A 20,563-nucleotide genomic window follows, 5' to 3' on the forward strand; every position below is an offset into this window, starting at 1 on the left:
TCTCATTTCACAACATCCTACACCCCATAGTTTGGAGTAGTGCGTCACAATGTTAGCGTCTCCAAACCTCTTTTCAAATGGCAAGCAAAAAAATGAAGGTGAAGGTGGGGGTGGCAGGGGGTTCGAAAGAACAGCTTGCAGACCTCCACTTTCCTCCCCGAGTCGGACCAGTCACTTTGGGCTCTCGCTTTGACTGCAAGGATGAGTGTTTTTGTTGGAACTTTATTAGCTATCATGAACATTTGACTGATCAGTTCCTGGCAGCACATGGGAGCTTCCAGAAACTACCATAGTCCTCCATTGGCCCTTCATCAAGTTTATCACTCATTATGTCTAATATCAAGGTATCACTTGCTAGCTTGGCTCAGCATGGAGATCATAGACGGGACGCCCCCCAAAAATAGCAAAATGTACCCCGCATCACGTTCGAAGGTCACTGATGAACACTTTAACTCACACAGCCATTTCAACCCTTTGTCCCCCCCCGCCGCTTACCTACCAAGTGCTCCCTGTAGTCAGAATCGGCTTTATCAGAAGTCCCACATGTGTCTCCAATAAGTCAAATGTTCTTAACGTGGCAACGGATTAAGGAAAAAAGTCACCTTGTTTTAATAAGTGAGCTCTGGAAGCACTAGTGGATTTTGGATCAAGCCTGCTTCCCCCTGTTTCTACTTTTTATGCTAAGCTAAAAGTGAAATTGAACATATAGAGACATGGAAACAAAAGTCAACCGCCCAATCCTACCAGTTTGCCTAAGTCTGTCTAAACAGTCATGAGGCAGATCAAAAAACAAACAAACAAACCAAAGGTAGGTTAGTTGGTCGGGCACATCTTGCTTTTGAGTTTTCCAGTTGCACAACTGATCCTGACCGAAGACTAGTCTAGTACCCTGAACACACCCATAACTTTAATGCAATTAATAAGTTGTTGTACTAATAAGTATTAAACGCCTGTAGTACCTGCCCTTATCAGCTCCTTATCGTCTGATTTTATTCATCTAAACTCAGAGTACATCACCACTACATTTTAATTTCTCCTCAACATTGCTAAATATATCATCTCCCTTTATTAAGATTAACATTTATTTTTTATATTCGTCCTCAATCCATAATTTTACATGATACACATAAGCATTCCTTTAAATTCTGCTTTTGTCTGGCTCAAACTGTAGTAAATGTGTGATTTTGAATCATGATGACTGTTTCCAGTCGCTGTACTGTGGAGACAGGGGATTTGTTTGAAGCTCCAAAGTAATTCATTTTCCACAAACTGTTTTAAAATCGTTACCTAGGGACCACTGGACACACTCCCTTAATGCACGTGTGGACAACAGAGTGTGACTCCTCTCTCTTTCACCACCTCTTAAAGGTTATTGTTGTTCAAGATTCTGCAATAACTTTTCTGTCTTTGTTTTGCTTTTTACCTACACAATGTGGGTGTAAATCCAGTTTCTGTCTGTAGTAGTTGTATAATGCCATGAAATACAAGAAGTGACACTCAACCCAATGTGTGTGTGTGTGTCTCAAAACTCATCTCAGATTATGAGTCGTTTAGTTTTTTCAGGCAAATGTTATTGAAACTAAATTACACAATACTTTTGCGTACATTGCAGAAAAAAAGGTGACATATGTCGTACTTCTATGACTACACTTTTTCTTATCTCATGGAATATGTTCATTAAAACAGAAGTCAAAGTCCCCGATAAATATACAGACAGTTACAGAACTTTTGATTTAGTAGAGTAAGTCATTGAAAATGTCTACGCTTGTGCAACCAAGTAAGACATGCAGTGCGCAGTCTAGATTTTTTTTGCAGTTCTGCATTGAAAGCGTGTAGTGAAGGGGGAGACACAGAGTAAAAGAAAAGAGATGACTGGCTGCAAAGGTCACAAGACACATTAAGGGCTGACACTGTCATGCGCCGCAGCCCACCTGTTCACCAGGAACCCCCACCCCCTCCCAATTAGTGCATCTGTGGGCAGAGGGTAGATTTACATGAGGAACTCAATTGTTTCCACAGGAAGTCCTTTGATGAAGAAGAAAAAAAAAAACCCAACAAAAAAATGAGCAAGTCAGATCAGAAGCACCTTTACACTTGGTGAGGAAAGCCTGCGCTAACTGTCGAACTTTAGAAAATCTCAGGAAGCTGAACCAGACTGAGACCTCAGTTGTAGACTTTTAAGTCGTTAACATCTTTGTTCCATCTCCTCTATGACCTTTGACCAAAATTCATCACTACATTAAAGGGAACTGGAAAACTCTGATGGGGGATAAGAAATTATTGCATAACAATTACTTGCATAATTAAATAACAGTCTCAATCACCCACATTCGTCTTGTTTTTAGATGAAGATCTATATCAGTATGCCAAAATGTGTTTAAATCTTTTGGTTTTAAATGTTAACAGCCTGCGTAAACCAACATAAACAACACACAATTTGGCACCAATCAAATTTGAATTATATGCCTTCAAAATAAGTGGCAGCTGAAAACCCTTGTGGACTGAGTGGAACTTGTGACATGAGACTGTTGTGTCTTTTTGTCAGCCTTGTATTTGACAAAATTACGAAAACACATTGTATAATGTGTGGAATTATAACAAATTTTACATTAATTTCCATTATGTCTATGGAGGACGTTTCAGAGAGGTGGTCAGAGAAGAAACAGCTCAGTATGTTTCTGAATGACACAGCTGAAGTTCCCCCTTCGGTGTACGTACAGAAGTGTGTGTTTAGAAGGGACAGACACCCACACATCACTGTTAGTGATGAGTGCGGAAAAGTGGCTGCCGCCTCCTCCTGAACCAGACACATGACTTCCAGGAAAACTAGAAGCTCTACATTTCCCCTGTGTAGCTCAGCTAATGATGCCTCACACTTTCAAGAAACTCAGGGAGTGAGTGTGAGCCGGTTTTATGTAATTGTGCCAACTTTCTCACTTTTCTTGTTCCTTAATTTTCAGTTGAACTACTTTGGCATCCTGCTGGTAATGTTTGTTTTACTTTTTTTTTATAAAGGTTCCAGCAGTTTTGGTGTCAGGACTGAAGTTATTTTGGGGATTAACTAACTCTTCCCACAGAAGTGACCAGGTTGGTGTTAAACAGTCTACATTTAGTATGATTTTATTTATTATTTTTTAAAAAAATCATTCACTGCTTTTGGCCACTTGTGTCACAGTATGACTTTGAGAAATGCTGATTTAAGTATGAAGCGTCAGTGTGCATGAAGTTACTGATGGCATGGTGCAGTGTGACTTAGAGTGGTAGCACAGCGCCACCTGGAGTTCAGAGGAACACATTTAAGCATTTTGGCAGAAAGACTTTCCAGACCAGAGCATACCTGATTATTATGGTCAGGCCAATGTTAAGAGAAAAGACAAGATGATTAAGGTATTACATCTTTAATTTTTTGCAAAACAAGACTTGGAATACAGACAAGCCTGGACCCAAGCAAGGGAATCATACAATCCTCTCTCCATGCAGCGTGCAGTGTTGCACATGAGTAGAACCTCCCAAACCCTCCAGACCTGATAATGGAATGTACCATTCCCATGTTCACACATTTACCACTCCAACATTTAAAACTCAGTGCAACAGGGTACTTGTTAAAACAAATGTGCCATCACCATGAACATATTACAGCAAAAACCAAAACTGCTTTTCTTAAAAAGGTCTTGCAGAGTAATGCTCTAGACACGAGAGCAACACTGGTCCACCACACAACATGAATGACTATTTGTTTTGCAGTTACTGCAGTTTTACAGATGAACAATTGAAAAGTGAGGCTAAGTGTTAGAAATCAGGGGTCAGGTTAGTTGGTTTAATCAACTTCTTCCATGCGTGAAGCATCATCTTCACCATCACCTTCTAGGGGAGGAATCTCGTCTGGGACTGATGTAGATGTGGCCTCCTCTGCAGGAACATCATCATCGTCGATACCTAGAGGTAACAAAGATTGTCATTTGTTAGAGATCAAAACAAGTAGCCAGTGTCTATGTTGTCTGTTTTTCAGCAGCGCGTCCTCACCCAGTCCCAGTTTGATCATTCTGTAGATGCGGTTGGAGTGGGTCTGTGGGTCGTCCAGGGAGAAGCCTGAGGACAGCAGGGCGGTTTCAAACAGGAGGATGACGAGGTCTTTCACAGCCTTGTCGTTCTTGTCAGCATCAGCCTTCTGCCTGAGAGTCTCCACAATGGGATGGTCAGGGTTGATCTCCAGGTGCTTCTTGGCCATCATGTAACCCATGGTGGAGTTGTCCCTGAGTGCCTGGGCCTTCATGATCCTCTCCATGTTGGCTGTCCAGCCATAGGTACTTGTCACAATGCAGCAGGGTGAAGACACCAGTCTGTTGGACACTGTCACCTGGACCACCAAACAGGTCAAGAGTTAAAAATAAAGCTCAAATGTATCTGAACAGCAAGCCAGTGTACTTGGGGGCAAGTCAAGGTAAATTCAAAACACATGCAGAACAGTCTGTTAGAAGTATCACACCAGCATGTCAAGGACATGCCTGTTTATCAATTGTCTTATTTTCTGTAGACCTTCATGTTAAAGTAATAATGGTGAATATATAAAAACACTCAAGTTTAACACATTCCATAAAGCGAAGTATACAAACCCAGGCACGTGTTAGAGCAGTGAAACAAATCAGTTAGGTTTTCAAAAGACTTCTGAACTTGCATCTCCACACAATGCCAAGAACACACAACTAGCTTTAGCAAAATCTGAATCATCCAGGGTTGGCCTGAATAATACAGGAAACCTGAGACCAAGTCTGAACTCACCACTATAAAAGTTGGGACCAATTAGGGAACCTGTTACCAAACAAAATACTGTCAAACTGTAGTTAACTTCAAGGCCCTAAACCCAGATTGCAAAGTGACACATTGAACAAACAGGCCTGACCTTCTCCACTTTCTTGTCAAGGATCTCCTTCATGAGCTTGCAGAGGCTCTCGAACTTGGCCTTATCCTCCTCCATCTTTTTCTTCTCCTCCTCATCCTCTGGCAGCTCCAGGCCCTCTTTGGTAACAGAGACCAAGCTCTTGCCATCAAACTCCTTCAACTGCTGGACGCAGTACTCGTCGATGGGCTCTGTCATGTACAGGACCTCAAAGCCACGCTTGCGGACACGCTCAACAAAGGCAGAGTTGGCCACCTGATCCTTGCTTTCACCTACAGGTAAACAAAGAGGCTTAGTGTCATCTTGTACAGATTTAATGGTTCCTTTTGTGATTTAAAAAATGCCCACTGCAATTTTACAATGAAATTCATTAATAGCTGCTTAGCTTTACAGAATGTTACTGAATCCTGCAAAACACTCACCAGTGATGTAGTAAATTGACTTCTGGTTTTCCTTCATGCGGGAAAGGTATTCTGTGAGGGAGGTAGTCTCATCTCCAGACTGGGAGCTGTGATAACGCAGCAGCTCAGACAGTTTCTTGCGGTTTTGAGAATCCTCGTGGATTCCCAGCTACAGAGACATAATTGAGAATTTTTTATTAAAAAACAAACCCAAACATCTAGGGCCAGGATCAAAGAGACCCAATCCTTAAATAGATGGTAAGAGAAGAGCAAGTGGGTTCAAATTTACTTTCTAGTTTAATACTAAGCAACTAATCTACAGCATTCAATCTACATCACAAAAGCCTAGCAACTTGAGCAAATGAGATTCTGTACACTAGTTGATGCTGTAGCCAATTGAAGAGTTGCAGTTTTCTCAACTATTTTTGAATCTGACCTACAATAGCAGCCACAATAATAAAGTAAACCTTATGAATCCACGGAGATGCACTGCAGACACATGGAGGAGTAGCAGCTTTCATTAAAGTCTTAAAAAGATTTTGTTTAGAAATCAAGCCAAAAAGCTTCATTTTGAATACCTTGATGTTCTTGGAGAATGCCTCATAGAACTTCTTGTAGTTCTCTTTGTCCTCAGCCAATTCAGCAAACAGCTCCAGACACTTCTTGACAATGTTCTTACGAATAACCTTGAGGATCTTGCTTTGCTGCAGCATTTCTCTGGAGATGTTGAGGGGCAGGTCCTCAGAATCCACCACACCACGGACAAAGTCTGAAATTATATTCATAGTTCAGTTGAAATCACTGCTGTATTATATTAAAGCTCTAGTTAAACTCTTGTAGCTGAAGCAATAGTGAAGACTTGTGACAATTTAGGGCTCAAGGCATAGTATGACACCAACTTACTCAGGTACTCTGGGATGAGCTCCTCACAGTTGTCCATGATGAAGACTCTTCTCACGTACAGTTTGATGTTGTTCTTCTTTTTCTTGTTCTCAAAGAGGTCAAAAGGTGCACGACGGGGAATAAAGAGCAGGGCCCGGAACTCAAGCTGGCCCTCCACTGAGAAGTGCTGTAGAAGGGGAAATTCTTTTACTGACATTTTAGCCACCAGGCTAGCATATGAGGCAGCTGGAGACACTGCTTGTCTTTCAGTTTACCTTGACAGCCAGGTGATCTTCCCAGTCATTGGTCAGACTTTTGTAGAACTCGCCATACTCTTCATTTGTGATGTCATCAGGATTTCTGGTCCAGATGGGCTTGGTTTTGTTTAGCTCCTCCTGGTCAATGTACTTCTCCTTGATCTTCTTTTTCTTCTTCTTGTCCTTGTCTTTGGAGTCCTCCTCATCATCTGAGCCCACATCTTCAATTTTTGGCTTGTCCTCGGCATCTTCCTTCTCCTCCTTCTCTGCCTTCTCCTCCTCTGCCTCGTCGTCACTGATCTCCTTGTCGCGTTCTTTCTCCACCTTCATAGCAAAATGACTCATGAGCTCAACTTAACTGACTTGTCAACAGTGAACTTGCCTAAATTTACTAAATGGGAGCTATTGTGAGTTGACTGAAGATACTCACAAACAGGGTGATGGGGTAGCCAATGAACTGAGAGTGCTTCTTCACAATCTCCTTGATCCTCTTCTCCTCAATGTATTCTGTCTGGTCCTCCTTCAGGTACAGGATGATCTTTGTTCCACGGCCAATGGGCTCACCTGTTCAGTTATATTGCTATTAGCACATTTTGGGTGGAAGATGAAGCAGCTATTCATTAAGACAAAGGAAAAGTTACAAGAGTACTCATGTTGAGCATATGGGGCCATTAAATATTTAGCATTTAATTTTTACAAAATTTCTTGGGGGGGGCATTCAAGGAGCTGCCGCTTAATTTTTTGCGCATTGAAGTTAAATGATGAATACAACTGAAGCATGTTTTTTGAAAACTTTGAAGTGTTCTATTTTAGACAGTTCATTTCAAAACATTGCAATTATACCCGCTTTTAAGAATTTGATACCAAAACACACCATTGTCAACCTTGACAGTGAAGGAACCGCCAGCAGAGGACTCCCAGGCATACTGCTCATCATCGTTGTGTTTGGTGATGACAACCACCTTCTCAGCAACAAGGTAGGCAGAGTAAAAACCCACACCAAACTGACCAATCATGGAGATGTCAGCTCCAGCCTAAAGGGGGACAAAATTAACAGTGTTGTGAATGAAACCTGTGCAAGTTTGGTGAAATCAGTGTTCTTGCTTCACTATACTTCATTGTACCTGCAGGGCCTCCATGAAGGCCTTGGTGCCAGACTTGGCAATGGTACCCAGGTTGTTAATCAGGTCGGCTTTGGTCATGCCAATTCCAGTGTCAATGAGGGTCAGGGTGCGGTCAGCTTTGTTTGGGATGATGTCGATTTTCAGATCCTTGCCACTGTCCAACTTGGAAGGCTCAGTCAGGCTCTCATAACGAATCTTGTCCAAAGCCTGTAAGCACATCAACAAGATACACAGACATTTAATGTGGCTGAACAATGTTGTGTCATTTTATAATACAAGTAGTAGAGATGACTAACGGTTGAGATAGTTGAAATTATTGTGAAAGATGAGGAAGACACTACTAAAATACTGGGCACTTGCATCAGAAGCGTTGGAGATCAACTCCCTGAGGAAGATCTCTTTGTTGGAGTAGAAGGTGTTGATAATCAGGGACATCAGCTGAGCAATCTCTGCCTGGAAGGCAAAGGTCTCAGCCTCCTCCTCTTGGTGCATTTCTTCAGGCATCTACACAAAAACAAATAAAAAAAAAAACAAAATGCTTTGAGTTTGAATGGAACCAAACCGTTAAATGGCTGATTAACTTAATTGGGTCACACCAGAGAACTACAGAAGAAACCATTATGGCTCCCGCGTTCTTGTGTCGTCATTCAGTTTCGTTTATCATGAATTAATCCAACCTCACAAGCCAGTTTAGTAAAACTGGCCCGCAGCCACATCGGCGGAAGTAACCATTAACCAACATGGCGTCGACCGACAGACAATGGACTCCGCAAACACGTGCTAAGAACCAGCCGCACATTTAAACAGCGACACCGCCGGGAAATGCGGCTCTAAGTGTCCAAACACTGGAGAAACAGTCCACGATGTGACATCTGCAACTAACGCCGTGTCGCCATAAACCACGTTTGCCCTTCGACCAAGGTAACGCCAAACCTCATCGGCGGCGAAGTCAACCAGCAGCAGCCAAACTAAAAATCAGAAACGTTAACCCAAACCGACGACCTTCTTCGGTTACATAACCGACAACCGACCGTTTGGGTTAACAACTGAAGTCAAACCGACATTTCCATTGTTTCACTTAGATTATCACGTTTTGATCTTAAGGAGGTTTATTTATTTATTTATTTATTTATTTATTTTTTAAATCCACGGGAGCTCGTTTTATGAGGCTGTTTAATCGGATCGACAGCTCGGTAAGGTAACCGGAGGCGGCGGTGTCATCTCCACCACACCTGCCTGCCCTGGTGCAACACAAGCTCGGCCTAACGGTGCGGTAAAGCACCGCATTGCCAGACAGTCTGCATAACCGTGTCGCCATCGGAGCACGACAACTTTACTTCTTACGAATCAAAATCTACTGTTTAACCCCACAGACAGACAAGTGATGATATTGATGAATATGATATTGATAATAATAATAAAAATGCTAACTGCAGCACCACGCTGACGATGCTAAGGTTACCGTGTGACTCATGAGCTCTCATGGATACAGCCGAGGATTACTTCAGAGCCGCGTCGGCCAAGCACAGATATAAGATGGGCACAACATGTACCACACGCGTGTGAAACACTGGTGTACGTACCTTGTTTATTTCGGTGACTTTTCTTGAATAAAATGCAACCAATGTGTTATCCCTTATGCTCTCTGACGCAGGGAAATGGAAAGGGACTTCCTTTCAATAGACCGGAATCTTTATACACACGCGTCTCAGTGTGCGGCCGTATCCATCCGCCGCGCACCGTCTACCAGTAAAGCTGGTCTGTGAGTAAAAAGACAGAAATTGTTATGTAAATAAACGACAATAATGTTATTTTACTCAGATTGTTGAAATATAGAGATATCGTGAATAGTCAGGCAATTGTGTAACATGGAATGTACTATTTATACTTAGATATTTCCACTTGATCAGTACTTATAGTCGCTTATTTTCATTTTTAAAACTAACTTGTTCTGTGTTTTATTTTTATGGTTTATCATTATTATAACGCTTATGTATGTCATATTTTAGTTATATAGTATATAGTATTAGTTTGTTTGCTCTGGGAATGGATGAAGTATTTTCAGGCCCTGAATTTGATGGAGAAATTAAGTTCCTTGCTGTAAAGTGTTCAAATATAATTCAACCCTGATCAGGTCAGATTCACTTCACAAAAGAAGCTTTCCAACCCAACACAGTTAACACCAGGGTCTGAATACAGAATCAGGGGCCCCGGGGTCAAAGAGACAAAACAACTTCCACTAAGAGACACAACTATAAAAACCCATACAAGGATGGAGGATGACAAAGAGACACACTGATTGTGCTCTATAATGCAGAGGAGGGTCTATCCCATTCAGGTGGACTCCATTAACTTGCAGGTGCTGGGAAAAGAAACCTGCAGGCCTGTAAATATGTAAATATTATAAAGTGAGCAATGACTCTTATCTTAATAATGAAGTGAATCCCTGTTGTTGGTCACAGCAGCTGCCGCCCTGTGTTAGTTTTACTCAGAGGTCCCATTTATGGAGACAGACTAGACGGCTCTACCGTCGCCATGGACTGTCTGGACATGAAAAGCTGTATCCGCTTAACAATTATACGCATTTAAATCTACTAATGCATCTTCAGTTCGATGACAACATAGCAAAGAGCGGGGAACTTTTTAAGTGAACGGAGGAATATTTGAAAACCTGGTGGCTGTGCTTCGTTTCTTCTCGCACTTTCCATGAAAAAAAAAAAAAAAACCCGCCTAAAGTGACGTCACCGACGTGTCAAATGCAGCCCTCGCGGCGCATCTGCTATCACAGAATGAGAACACCATGGTAACCGACGAGGAGCGTTTATTACCAAGAGCTGATGAGATGACAGCACATCAGTCTGTAGCTCAGACAGCTACAATAAAGAGAAAAAACAACAGCAAACAACTAACAACGATGACATGAGATTACTGTGAAGTAAAAACATTTATTTAAGATATTTTAGGGATCGTACTGTACAATCTACAGTTTAAAGGAAATCATAAACAATCCACAGCCACGCAACCTTTATGTTAAGATACAATTAACAAACCAGGAGACATATTATCCCTAAAAGACTGGAGCTCACCTGACTGCTCAGTAAACCCAAAGGCCCGGAGGCATTCACACAATGTTGATTATTATTATTGTTATTGTTGTTGATATTACCATCGTTGTTGTTTTGTTATTGTTGATGTTAATGTTGTCCTTATAACTAGTTATAAATATAATTAATTAAAAATTGTTATAAACCAGGTAGTACGCGTGGGCACCTTTCCACGTTTTCTGGCTCCGTCCAGCGGCCACAGCCCGACAGACAAAACAAGCGCTCTCCTCCTCAGGAGCGTAAAGCGCTTGCGTCAATGTTTGCGAAGGCCGTGACTAGCCACCGTGCTAACTCAACATACGGAGCGTTACAAAGAATTTCAGGATTAATAACTTTTAGATAGCTGTTTTTACCTCTTTGTACGCTGCCTGATACGGGGTAGGTATAAATGGATGTTTTCACATGTACTCAGAATTTATAATTACTCCTCAAAAGTGAGTTTTGACTGTGAACGAACACCAGCTCGAGCTAATGTTAGCCCAGTTTGGCTTTGCCGGGTGAGGTAACGTGCTCGATGCTATCTTTAGCTAACAGGATTTTGGTGTTTTTAGTATCTCAGTTCAGGTTTAGGGATTAAACTACAGCGCAGTAAACCATAATTACAAGGAAATTGAATAATTTAATCGGGGCTACATGATATTAAAGGAGTATTGTCGGACTAAACGAACAGCTGGTTAGTAAATGGGTCCAATCGATGTTTAATTAGCAGTGTTTGACCGAACTAGTTGGACCTGTGTTTTCGGTTCTCCTTACGACATTAGTTAGTTCAAATGACACGAGCAACAGTAATGTTGATGTCTAAATTGAACAGTTGGGAGCTCTCAAACAAAATGTGAGATTAGATTAATAGCCTTGAATAAACTGTTAATGGGTGTCGTTGCTCCTTCAGGTCGGTGCCATTCACACCCACAATGTCTTTCCCCCCTCATTTAAACCGACCTCTGTTGCCCCCTCCTGGGATGCCCCCTCAGTATGCTGGCTTTTCCTCAGGTAAGAACCTGCTTGTACCACATTCAGGGGTTATGGCTTTCTTTCTCATTTTTTGTATTTGCAAGTGATCGACACAGTAATTATACTAAAGATAATTGCATTCTTCATGTTAAAAAAAAGTTTTTACTTTAAGCTTTCTGTCGTTAGATAGTTAGGGAACAAACTGTGTTGTAATTTAACATAATAAAGGTTACAAATTTCATATATGAAATACAGCCTTTTTCTCTAGTTGAAGGACGTTTCATTTGTCGGTTGCAGGAGCTCCAATGATACCTGTTCACATGGGTATCATGACCCCCACACCTGCAGTGATGATGCCTTCTGTGTCCGTGGTCAGTAAGCCTCCCGTTCCCAAGAAGGAAGCTACTGCAGTGCGGGCCAAAGACAACGATGAGAACAGTGGCCCCACGACCACCGTGTTTGTGGGGAACATATCAGAAAAAGCTTCAGATATGTTGATCAGACAACTGCTGGCGGTAAGAGACGCAGAGGGTCTGAAGAATATTGTCTAAGTGTATGAACTAGTTTGTAACCTTACACAGATAAAGAATTAATTCTCTGATATATGTAGATTCTGCTATCCCCAAGTGTGCAACTCTGCAATTTCCATTGTTTTCAAGAGATGAAGTTATAGCACAGATTTAATTACCATCACTAATTAGTAATACATTTTATTTATTTATATATATCTAGATAGAGAGAGAGAGAGAGAGAGAGAGAGTTGGGAATTGTATTACAAAATTGAAAACAACTTGTAGTTCTGAAGTCATTTTCCTTTGTACTGATGTTGCAGAAGTGTGGAATTGTTCTGAGCTGGAAGAGAGTCCAAGGAGCTTCTGGCAAGCTTCAAGGTAATTCATACTGCACACAACCAGCATCAGCAGGTCAGGAAATTCTTTTAGCCTAAGCAAACATGGGTTACGAACTCTAAATATACAAAATATTTTCACTTTAAACCAGTAGTACAAGAAGTAGAACAAGTAGTTGTTATTTTATAAAACTGTAGATTACCTTATATTAACCAGCTCCAATATGTTTTTTGTGTCAATATCTGTTGCAGCTTTTGGGTTTTGTGAATATAAAGAGCCAGAGTCTACGTTACGGGCTTTGAGGCTGCTTCATGACCTACAGATTGGAGACAAAAATCTCCTGGTGAAGGTGGATGCCAAGACAAAAGCTCAGCTAGATGAGTGGAAAGCTAAGAAAAAGACCGCAAATGGGGTATGAATCACTGGTTGTCTCTTTAATAAGTATCCCTGTATACCTCATGCACATGACCTCATTCAAGTTTTGTGAATTGTTGGCCATACCTCATTCTCACACATTTATTAAGTGGTTCAAATATGTTTATGAATTTCTATCATTTGTAATCATAAAATGAGATAAATGTGTTGTCCTTTGAATGGGCAGAATAAAAAGACAGAAGGAGGAGATGATGAGGAAGAAGTACTGGACGAGGAGACCAAGAAGAAGGATCAGATAATTAAAGGTGCCATCGATGGGTTGATGCGCGAATATGCTGCTGAACTCAACGCACCCTCACAGGACGAGGACTCCCAGCGACGCAAGAGAAAGAAGGAGAAGAAAGAAGAGGTCTGCTTATTTATATGAATTGCAACTTGGAAGCGAGACTCAGGTTATTTCAACTTGAGAGCTGACATTTTATTTCTTTCATAGGATGACATTAACACAATTGATATGGAGGAGGACAAGAGAGACCTGATTTCCAGAGAGATCAGTAAATTCCGTGACACCCACAAGGTAAAGTGGCTTTTTTGATATTGTACTTGACATTACAGGTTTTGGACAGCAGCTGCTCACATAGTTCACTCCTAGAGCTTGCACATTTAGCTGACACATTTACCGAGCTTTTCTTGATCTCATTAACATGCAAACTGCACCAAAAATTGGCAGTCCTTAAAATTTACATCACGGAACATTTTAATCTGCCCCATATTATATGAATTGTTTCATTTTCGGTTTTTAAACACCACAAGTAGGCAGACAGCTAGTGTTAATGTGACCTTTCTGAGGCCTGATTTGACACCTGTGACTACCATATTTAAAACTATAGAGGTGTGACCATTATAGATCCATTCTTCATTCATCACACAAAAATGCATGGAGACAATGTAAAGTTACTTAAAAGCTAATCTATTCATTAAACCCCACCATTATGATAGTGATCATATGGTGACTAAAGCAAGATGAATCTCAGAGCTTTGGAAAAAGTTACGAGGATAGGATGTAAGTATCAGCCTTCATTTACTATATACATATACTGGGCGTCCCCCTCTCGAGGACTTGTATAGGGGCAACTGTACAGCACTTTTGTGTCGGCCTGGATGTGTGGGTTTAACCATTTCACACCATAAAGGTACTTACCTACTTCAAGGTCCTGGATTCTTGGCAGCATTGGCTGCTCCCCCAAAAGCTGTAAAGTCAGTGAACCTGTGCTAGTCCTCTGTATATTATGGTCTGTCTTAATAGTGTTCATGTTGAAGCACAAGGACTCTTGACAATAACCACTGGAGTGACTTTGACTTTAGCCTTTAATATGCTAGTGTGGGGGGGCGCCCTGTCCACAGCAGCATGCTGATCTGAAGACTGACAAGGTACGTGCTCTCTGTGTGTGTTGTCTGGATTTTCTCTTCATTCTCTTGCTCTCTATCACACAATCTTATTTAATTTTCTTTCAAATATGACAGTTAAATTTTACACACATGTATGCATTAATTGACAAACAAACAGGATGAAGCTGTATTCTTGAGTCAAGCTACTTTGAAAAAGATGGAAGTGGCAGAAACCAAGCCCCAAATTCAAGTTAAAGCAAAACATTATAACAATGTAACTTTTTTTTTTTTTTTTTTAACTTACCTTCACCTTTTCCACTTTTTACTTGTATTGTTCTTGCTTTTATAGATAATAGCAAAATTTTGTCAAGATCATTATTTGCTTATACCTGTACAGTCGGGCAAATAATTGTTAAAGGAGCCCAGGTAAGTAAATTAAAGCAAAGCAAGGACAGAACAGTGCACTTGACATTAAGTTAATCAAACTGATTTGTTTGAGTCGAGGCTTCGGAGTAATCAATAAAATTACTTAATACTGAGGTCCATAGGTGTTAAAGTTATTAACTTCTCTCATCTTTCCATCTGCATTGCACTACACCCAAGGCTTTAAGTTCTCTGTATTTCTTGCAGAAGAGCAGCAGACTTCCCATGGCTTAAAAAAGCTGTAAAACCTTAAGAGTTACAATAAAATTCAAGTTCATTCTGCACTAGAAAATCAACAAATTTACAGTGTTTTATTTAATCCTGTTTTCATTCCGTGATGGATGCCATTGAAGTGACATAGAAGTTTAAGTTTGTTAAAACACAGCCAAAGCCTTGTGTGTAATGTCTGTGAGGTCAAAGTTGTGTGTGTGTCTGAGTAATGAGTCATGAAGAGCTACTGAAGACTTCTGCAGGGGTAAGACTGCTTCTACAATTTCATTTATCTGTGCAAGATGTAACTTATGTTCATTCTGTTCTTTTCTTGATTTTTAGCACTTTACCTAATGACATTGAAGTAAAGACTATTGTTGTTGATGATGATGATGCTGATGATGATGCTTAAGCAAGACAGACTCCCATAACGTTTTTCCCTTGTATACCGTGTGACCTGCTTTCCTCCCAGGCCTAACTTAAAAGGCTTGTAGGGGCAGCGAAGGGCTGAGTCCATAGTTCAACACCTGTAAGTCACAAACACCTAGTTCAACAAAAGACTGACGCCTGTTTTCTGTTTTTGTTTTCCTTGTTCTGAGAGGAGGACTCTTAAGGAGAGAAAAAGCATTGTCTTTTGCAGCGCCTTTTTCTCATTATGAATGCCTCAGGCTGAACATGTTACACAGATCTTTTGACCATTAAAGTGGTTTCCAGTTAGATTTGTTTATTTGTAGTTTATAAGGCACAATTACAACAAAAATACTTCACCGAATTTATTTAGAAGAATGTTAAAGCTGTCTCTCTGCAAGGGAGAGGCTTTCAACCCCTCCAGGTTTTCCCTGTTTTGAGTCTTAGAGTTCCAGTTTCATTTACAAGCCTTGCACTGACAGTAAAGGGCATGTTAGCATCATAAATGTTTTACTCCATCCTCAAAATCTGGAAACCACTTGATCTGTGCACAGAAGCAAATTGACTCACTGGATCACATCTGGCATCGGCTGAACCTGTTTGTGTTTTGCTCTACAGAAACTAGAAGAGGAGAAGGACAAGAGGGAGAAGGAGCGGCTGGAGTTTGAACGGGAAAGGAGGGAGCGTGAAAAAGAGCGAGAGCGGGAAAGAGAGCGGCGGGACCGCGAGAGGGAGAAGGAACGAGAGAGGGAGCGGGAGAGGGAAAGAGAACGGGAACGAGACAGAGACAGAGACAAAGACCGGGACCGCAGGACCAGAGACAGAGATCGAGACAGAGACTGGGAGAGGGACAGAAGCCGGGACAGGAGTGCTGACCGCAGCCGATCCAGGTAGAGTATGAATCCTTCGTAAAAGGCAACATGTAGACAGTTCCACTTTGTGTTCTCACTAACTTGTCCTCGTCCAGGATCATTTAGGCCTTTTACTATGATTGACATTTCACTCACTTATACATATCAGGTGGTTTTATATTGTTCCAGATCAAACCTCATCATAATGGTTTTCACAGGGAGGAGAGTCGAGACCGTGATCGAGAAAAGAAGCGAGACCAAGAGGATGAAGAGGAGGCATATGAGCGCAGGAAGCTGGAGAGGAAACTTAGAGATAAAGAAGCAGCCTATCAAGAGGTAGGGGAGGCCAGGAAGGTGCTGCATACCTACATGTGTGGTGATCAGTGGCTCCGTGATCTTTAATAGAAGGATGAAAGTTTATTGGTTCAAAAATAGAAAGGGGGCAGGCTTGAACAAGTGGGGAATGAGATGTCCAAAAATGTAGTCAAGATAACGTTGTAGCTTTTTTGACATTTTGGGAGATTGTCTGCGGCTCACCTGACACTGTCTTCACTACAGCGATTAAAAAACTGGGAACTCAGGGAGAGGAAGAAGGCACGGGATTATGCCAAGGAGGCTGAGAGGGAAGATGAACGCCGACGAGAAATGGTGAGAGGACACTGAATGACCAGTGATGTTCATAAAAATGTTCTACCCGAACACTTGTAAACATTATTGTCTCTAACAATCCAGAATTACTTTGTTTCGCTTTGAGCCTTGCAAAATGTATTAATGTGTCATTATATTTTAGAGTTTAAATTTGAAAGTAATTCATGAGTCATTTAATGTTCTACAATTCTGTTTTCATGAAGGTTAATTAACATGGGATTATTTGTTCACAAAGATACGTTTCCACAAGAGTCAGACAAAGAATTTTGACTGTCATCATTCTAAAAAAGTTAAACTTAGCCCTGTGTGTCTTCAGATGAAAGAGGGCAAAAGGCTAAAAGAATTTCTTGAAGACTATGATGATGACAGAGACGACCCAAAGTACTACAGGTGAGCAAATGGAGGGTGGGGGATACAGGTTAACTGCTTTACTTAAGACAATTAGATGGCCAATCAGAAATGAAATGCACCGCTCTTCCTCTGTAAACGGATGCTTATCTGACCTGCAGGTTTGAAATAGTTTGAATCCACAGACGTGTGCTGCTCTGCATAATCAAATCAACTTTCATTGTCAGAAATGCTGTGAATTATTGGTAAATGTGTATAAATGCGTGTGCATGCTCCAAAATGTTGAGATATTCATTTCAGAGCCCTGTTTTAGAGATTTCAGCCATGTGTCACCTAAACATGTAAAAACAGTAAAAGGCAGCAGCAGATGTGTGACACAGATCAAACTTGTAGCAGATGCTGTACTGCAGTTCCAGCCATTGTTCTGAAGGCTGTTATTTTTGGTGTGACCCCTAGGGGCAGTGCACTGCAGAAGCGTCTCAGAGACCGAGAGAAGGAGATGGAGGCGGACGAGCGTGACAGGAAGAGAGAGAAGGAGGAGCTGGAGGAAATCAGACAGAGGCTGCTAGACGAGGGACATCCAGACCCAGACGCAGAGCTACGCAGGGTATGCTTCTCTATAAGAATGCAGTGTGCTCGTCTGTCTGTATATCTGCATTGAATGGGCTTTTTGTGTGTTGACTTTGTGAAGGTCACTTTAACATCTGAGTGTGTCTGCACCTCCTGCCTCTGCACATCAGGGCAGTCCAGCTTTCATTGTCTGCTGACCTTCTTTTCTGGAAAACACAGCAACTGGGTTTTATTCTCTGCACATCTGCCTCTTATTGGTCCAGATGGAGGAGGAAGAGGAGGAGCGTCTCAGACAACCTCCCATCATCCAGGAGCCAGAGCCGGAGGCAGAACGGGAGCGCCACAGGGGGTCTCGAGACCACCGCGACCGCAGAGGGCAACTGGACAGATCAGAGGCCCGCTCACGGCCCGCCCAGTCAGACGACGAGGTGGAGGAGGGAGAGGAGGAAGATTATGACAACGATGAAGATAACCCTGATGTAAAACCTTGCCTGAAGCCCACGATGCGCCCCATTACAGCAGCGCCCTCAGTGTCATCAGCCAGCGGCAACGTGTCCCCTGACACACTTGGGGACGCTGAGTCGCCCTGTGGCATCATCATCCCTCATGAGAACTCGCCCCCAGAGGCCTTGCCGCAGGAGGAACACCGGTCAAAAATCGCCCTCAGCCTCAAACTAGGTGAGTCTCCAAAAAGCTTTTCATCGGGATCAATCAGCATTCTGCTGTGAATTAAAGATGTAGCTGGGCAAGATGGTAGTAAACAGATGGAAACCAAACCTAAATTTTGACACTGGTGATTTAAGATGGAACTGTACCAGTGTTATTCTTTTAACGTACATTTGCACACATTTTAGTGTTAGATATATAACACATGTTATCTGCCTAAAAATATGTACATTTTAAAATCTCCAGCTGCCACAGGAAGTCCCAGTCAACCCAATGTGGGTAAAAGGAAGAAGCTGCCTGTGGACAGCGTCTTCGACAAGTTTGATGACGAGGAGGCTGACGAGCAGCCCCGCAAGAGGAAGCTGGTCCCGCTGGATTACGACGACGATAAGAGCCTTGGGGTGGACGGTGCCGGTCTCTCTAACATAAAGGGAGCCAACACCGAAGAGAAACGCAAACACATCAAGAGCCTGATAGAGAAAATTCCCACAGCAAAACCTGAGCTGTTTTCCTACCCGCTGGACTGGTCTATGGTTGATACGGTGAGGAAAACCGGAGACATTTTATGTGTTTTTCAAACTTTTTTTCTCGCAGACAAGTTAAGAACTAAGAATACTGTGGTTCAGATAACCGGCCTTGGGGATGTTTTAATAAAAGATCACAAGAGTATTCACAAACTGAGTTCTCTTGACCCCTGAGCAACCGCAAAAAAAGGAACAATGTCCTCTCCTTGTTTCCTTGCTGCTCTGAATTTAATAGTAGTCATTATCAAATATCTAACTGCCTCTTAGAAACTACTTGTGCTTTTACCTTTTTTGTAGACCTTAATGGAACGACGAGTTCGCCCCTGGATCAATAAAAAGATCATTGAGTACATTGGAGAAGAAGAGCCAACGTTAGTGGACTTTGTCTGCTCCAAGGTATTGATCATGTCGTGTCTGAGCTCATTCACACTTTCAATGGAACATTGACAGTAAAATCATCCTGTTTTTGCTCTTTTCTTAGGTGATGGCTCACAGTATGCCACAAAGTATCTTGGATGATGTTGCTATGGTGAGTAAGCAACTCTTTGTTGAATGTTTTTTTTTTTTTCATGTTCAAGCCTCAGGATTATTTTATTTAACATTTTTAAATCCATTTTGCTTTTGAGTTTTATCCAAGTAAATTTAATTGGTCTGAAATAGTTGATCAAAATTTACTCTCCTAACTTGTTCGTGAACATCTTTCTTTTATTTCTTTTTTTTTTAACTGTTCAGGTTCTTGATGAAGAAGCTGAGGTCTTCATTGTGAAGATGTGGAGGTTACTCATTTATGAAACAGAAGCTAAGAAGATTGGACTAGTGAAATAAGTAAACCCACCACTGAATGATCAATTGTTTTTTTTTTTTTTCCCTCCATAAATAGTGTATTATAGTGTAGCAGAACAATGTCACCCAAACAAAGCAACTCACCAGTACAGACTGTAACTGCGGATTCTGCTTATTTTCACACTTCAGGTCTTGTCTTTTTTTGTCTCAACATACTCAGGCTACCTTCACATCCCTTCTGTTTGCAGGTGCTGACTGTATTGGTGTAATTTAGTGTATATACAGTGTCATTAATTGGGTATGATGAAATAATTCTGAGAGGAAGCTACTTGATTGGCCCGTAGGACCATTGTTGTGCAGCCGGATAACGGCTCTTGGTCTTGTACTTTAAACTATATACAAGCCATCACACATTTTGTGTGAGGAGTCAGGCTGCAGTTTATTAATTTCATGAGCTATTTTAAGTATTTAAGGTGTGAAGTCTGGCTTGCAGTTGAATGTGGGTTCAAGCCATCCTGCTTTAGAATATGGAGAATCACAAGAAGGATGCAAACAGTTTTGTTTTAGAGGATTATTTATACAGGATTTTGGACTCAATTCCAAGTCTCTTTTGTGTTTCCTCCTCACATTCCTGTTAACTGTATTGGCACACTCTTGTACTCAGACCATCTCAAAAGACACCTACTTGTCATTTGAAGTAAGCCTGAGAAGGCCCACAGTCACCGGGGTGCTAACGTCCCCGTGGCTGTAAAAGCACACACCATGACCACTATAGGAAAATGAGCAAATAACGGGAAAAAACAGATTTGAAGTTGTGAAGGTGCTCTCCATTTGTTTTTGTATTGGTGAACATTTGAATAAATTGATTTTTATAACCATTGTTTAGCAGTGTTTCACTTCCTCA

The 20,563-nt window shown here is 41.5% G+C and overlaps 2 protein-coding genes across 2 annotated transcripts; one reads left to right on the top strand and one right to left on the bottom strand.

The window, feature by feature from the left end:
- Nucleotides 1-3,382: 3,382 nt before the first annotated feature.
- hsp90ab1 (heat shock protein 90, alpha (cytosolic), class B member 1) lies at nucleotides 3,383-9,286 on the bottom strand. The gene is made up of 12 exons (XM_029495814.1): nucleotides 9,145-9,286; nucleotides 7,922-8,065; nucleotides 7,562-7,768; nucleotides 7,312-7,471; nucleotides 6,868-7,001; nucleotides 6,456-6,761; nucleotides 6,202-6,367; nucleotides 5,877-6,067; nucleotides 5,320-5,467; nucleotides 4,901-5,169; nucleotides 4,024-4,357; nucleotides 3,383-3,936 (listed from the first exon to the last, which is right to left on the bottom strand). The coding sequence occupies exons 2-12, from the start codon at nucleotides 8,063-8,065 to the stop codon at nucleotides 3,818-3,820; spliced, it is 2,178 nt and encodes a 725-aa protein (XP_029351674.1). The 5' UTR covers nucleotides 9,145-9,286; the 3' UTR covers nucleotides 3,383-3,817.
- Nucleotides 9,287-10,895: 1,609 nt separating this feature from the next.
- rbm25b (RNA binding motif protein 25b) lies at nucleotides 10,896-20,540 on the top strand. Its single transcript, XM_029495813.1, has 17 exons — nucleotides 10,896-11,043; nucleotides 11,555-11,655; nucleotides 11,914-12,131; nucleotides 12,449-12,506; nucleotides 12,716-12,876; nucleotides 13,066-13,248; nucleotides 13,333-13,416; nucleotides 15,888-16,159; nucleotides 16,339-16,456; nucleotides 16,679-16,768; nucleotides 17,085-17,158; nucleotides 17,573-17,723; nucleotides 17,950-18,364; nucleotides 18,599-18,894; nucleotides 19,174-19,272; nucleotides 19,358-19,405; nucleotides 19,609-20,540. Exons 2-17 carry the CDS (start codon nucleotides 11,577-11,579, stop codon nucleotides 19,699-19,701), a joined length of 2,439 nt encoding a protein of 812 aa, XP_029351673.1. The 5' UTR covers nucleotides 10,896-11,043; nucleotides 11,555-11,576; the 3' UTR covers nucleotides 19,702-20,540.
- Nucleotides 20,541-20,563: the final 23 nt, after the last annotated feature.

Source organism: Echeneis naucrates, chromosome 24 (assembly GCF_900963305.1).
Source record: "Echeneis naucrates chromosome 24, fEcheNa1.1, whole genome shotgun sequence".
In the NCBI taxonomy this organism is placed as follows: domain Eukaryota; kingdom Metazoa; phylum Chordata; class Actinopteri; order Carangiformes; family Echeneidae; genus Echeneis; species Echeneis naucrates.

What these genes read in the sequence shown, in the direction of transcription:
- rbm25b (XM_029495813.1), top strand. Translation starts at nt 11,577, where the DNA reads ATGTCTTTCCCCCCTCATTTAAACCGACCTCTGTTGCCCCCTCCTGGG. An exon ending in CAGACGCAGAGCTACGCAGG is followed by an intron (nt 17,724 to 17,949) that starts GTATGCTTCTCT and finishes TTATTGGTCCAG; the next exon opens with ATGGAGGAGGAAGAGGAGGA. An exon ending in TGGACTTTGTCTGCTCCAAG is followed by an intron (nt 19,273 to 19,357) that starts GTATTGATCATG and finishes CTCTTTTCTTAG; the next exon opens with GTGATGGCTCACAGTATGCC.
- hsp90ab1 (XM_029495814.1), bottom strand. Translation starts at nt 8,065, where the DNA reads ATGCCTGAAGAAATGCACCAAGAGGAGGAGGCTGAGACCTTTGCCTTC. An exon ending in CACTGTCAAGGTTGACAATG is followed by an intron (nt 7,002 to 7,311) that starts GTGTGTTTTGGT and finishes ATAACTGAACAG; the next exon opens with GTGAGCCCATTGGCCGTGGA. An exon ending in GCTACCCCATCACCCTGTTT is followed by an intron (nt 6,762 to 6,867) that starts GTGAGTATCTTC and finishes TTTGCTATGAAG; the next exon opens with GTGGAGAAAGAACGCGACAA.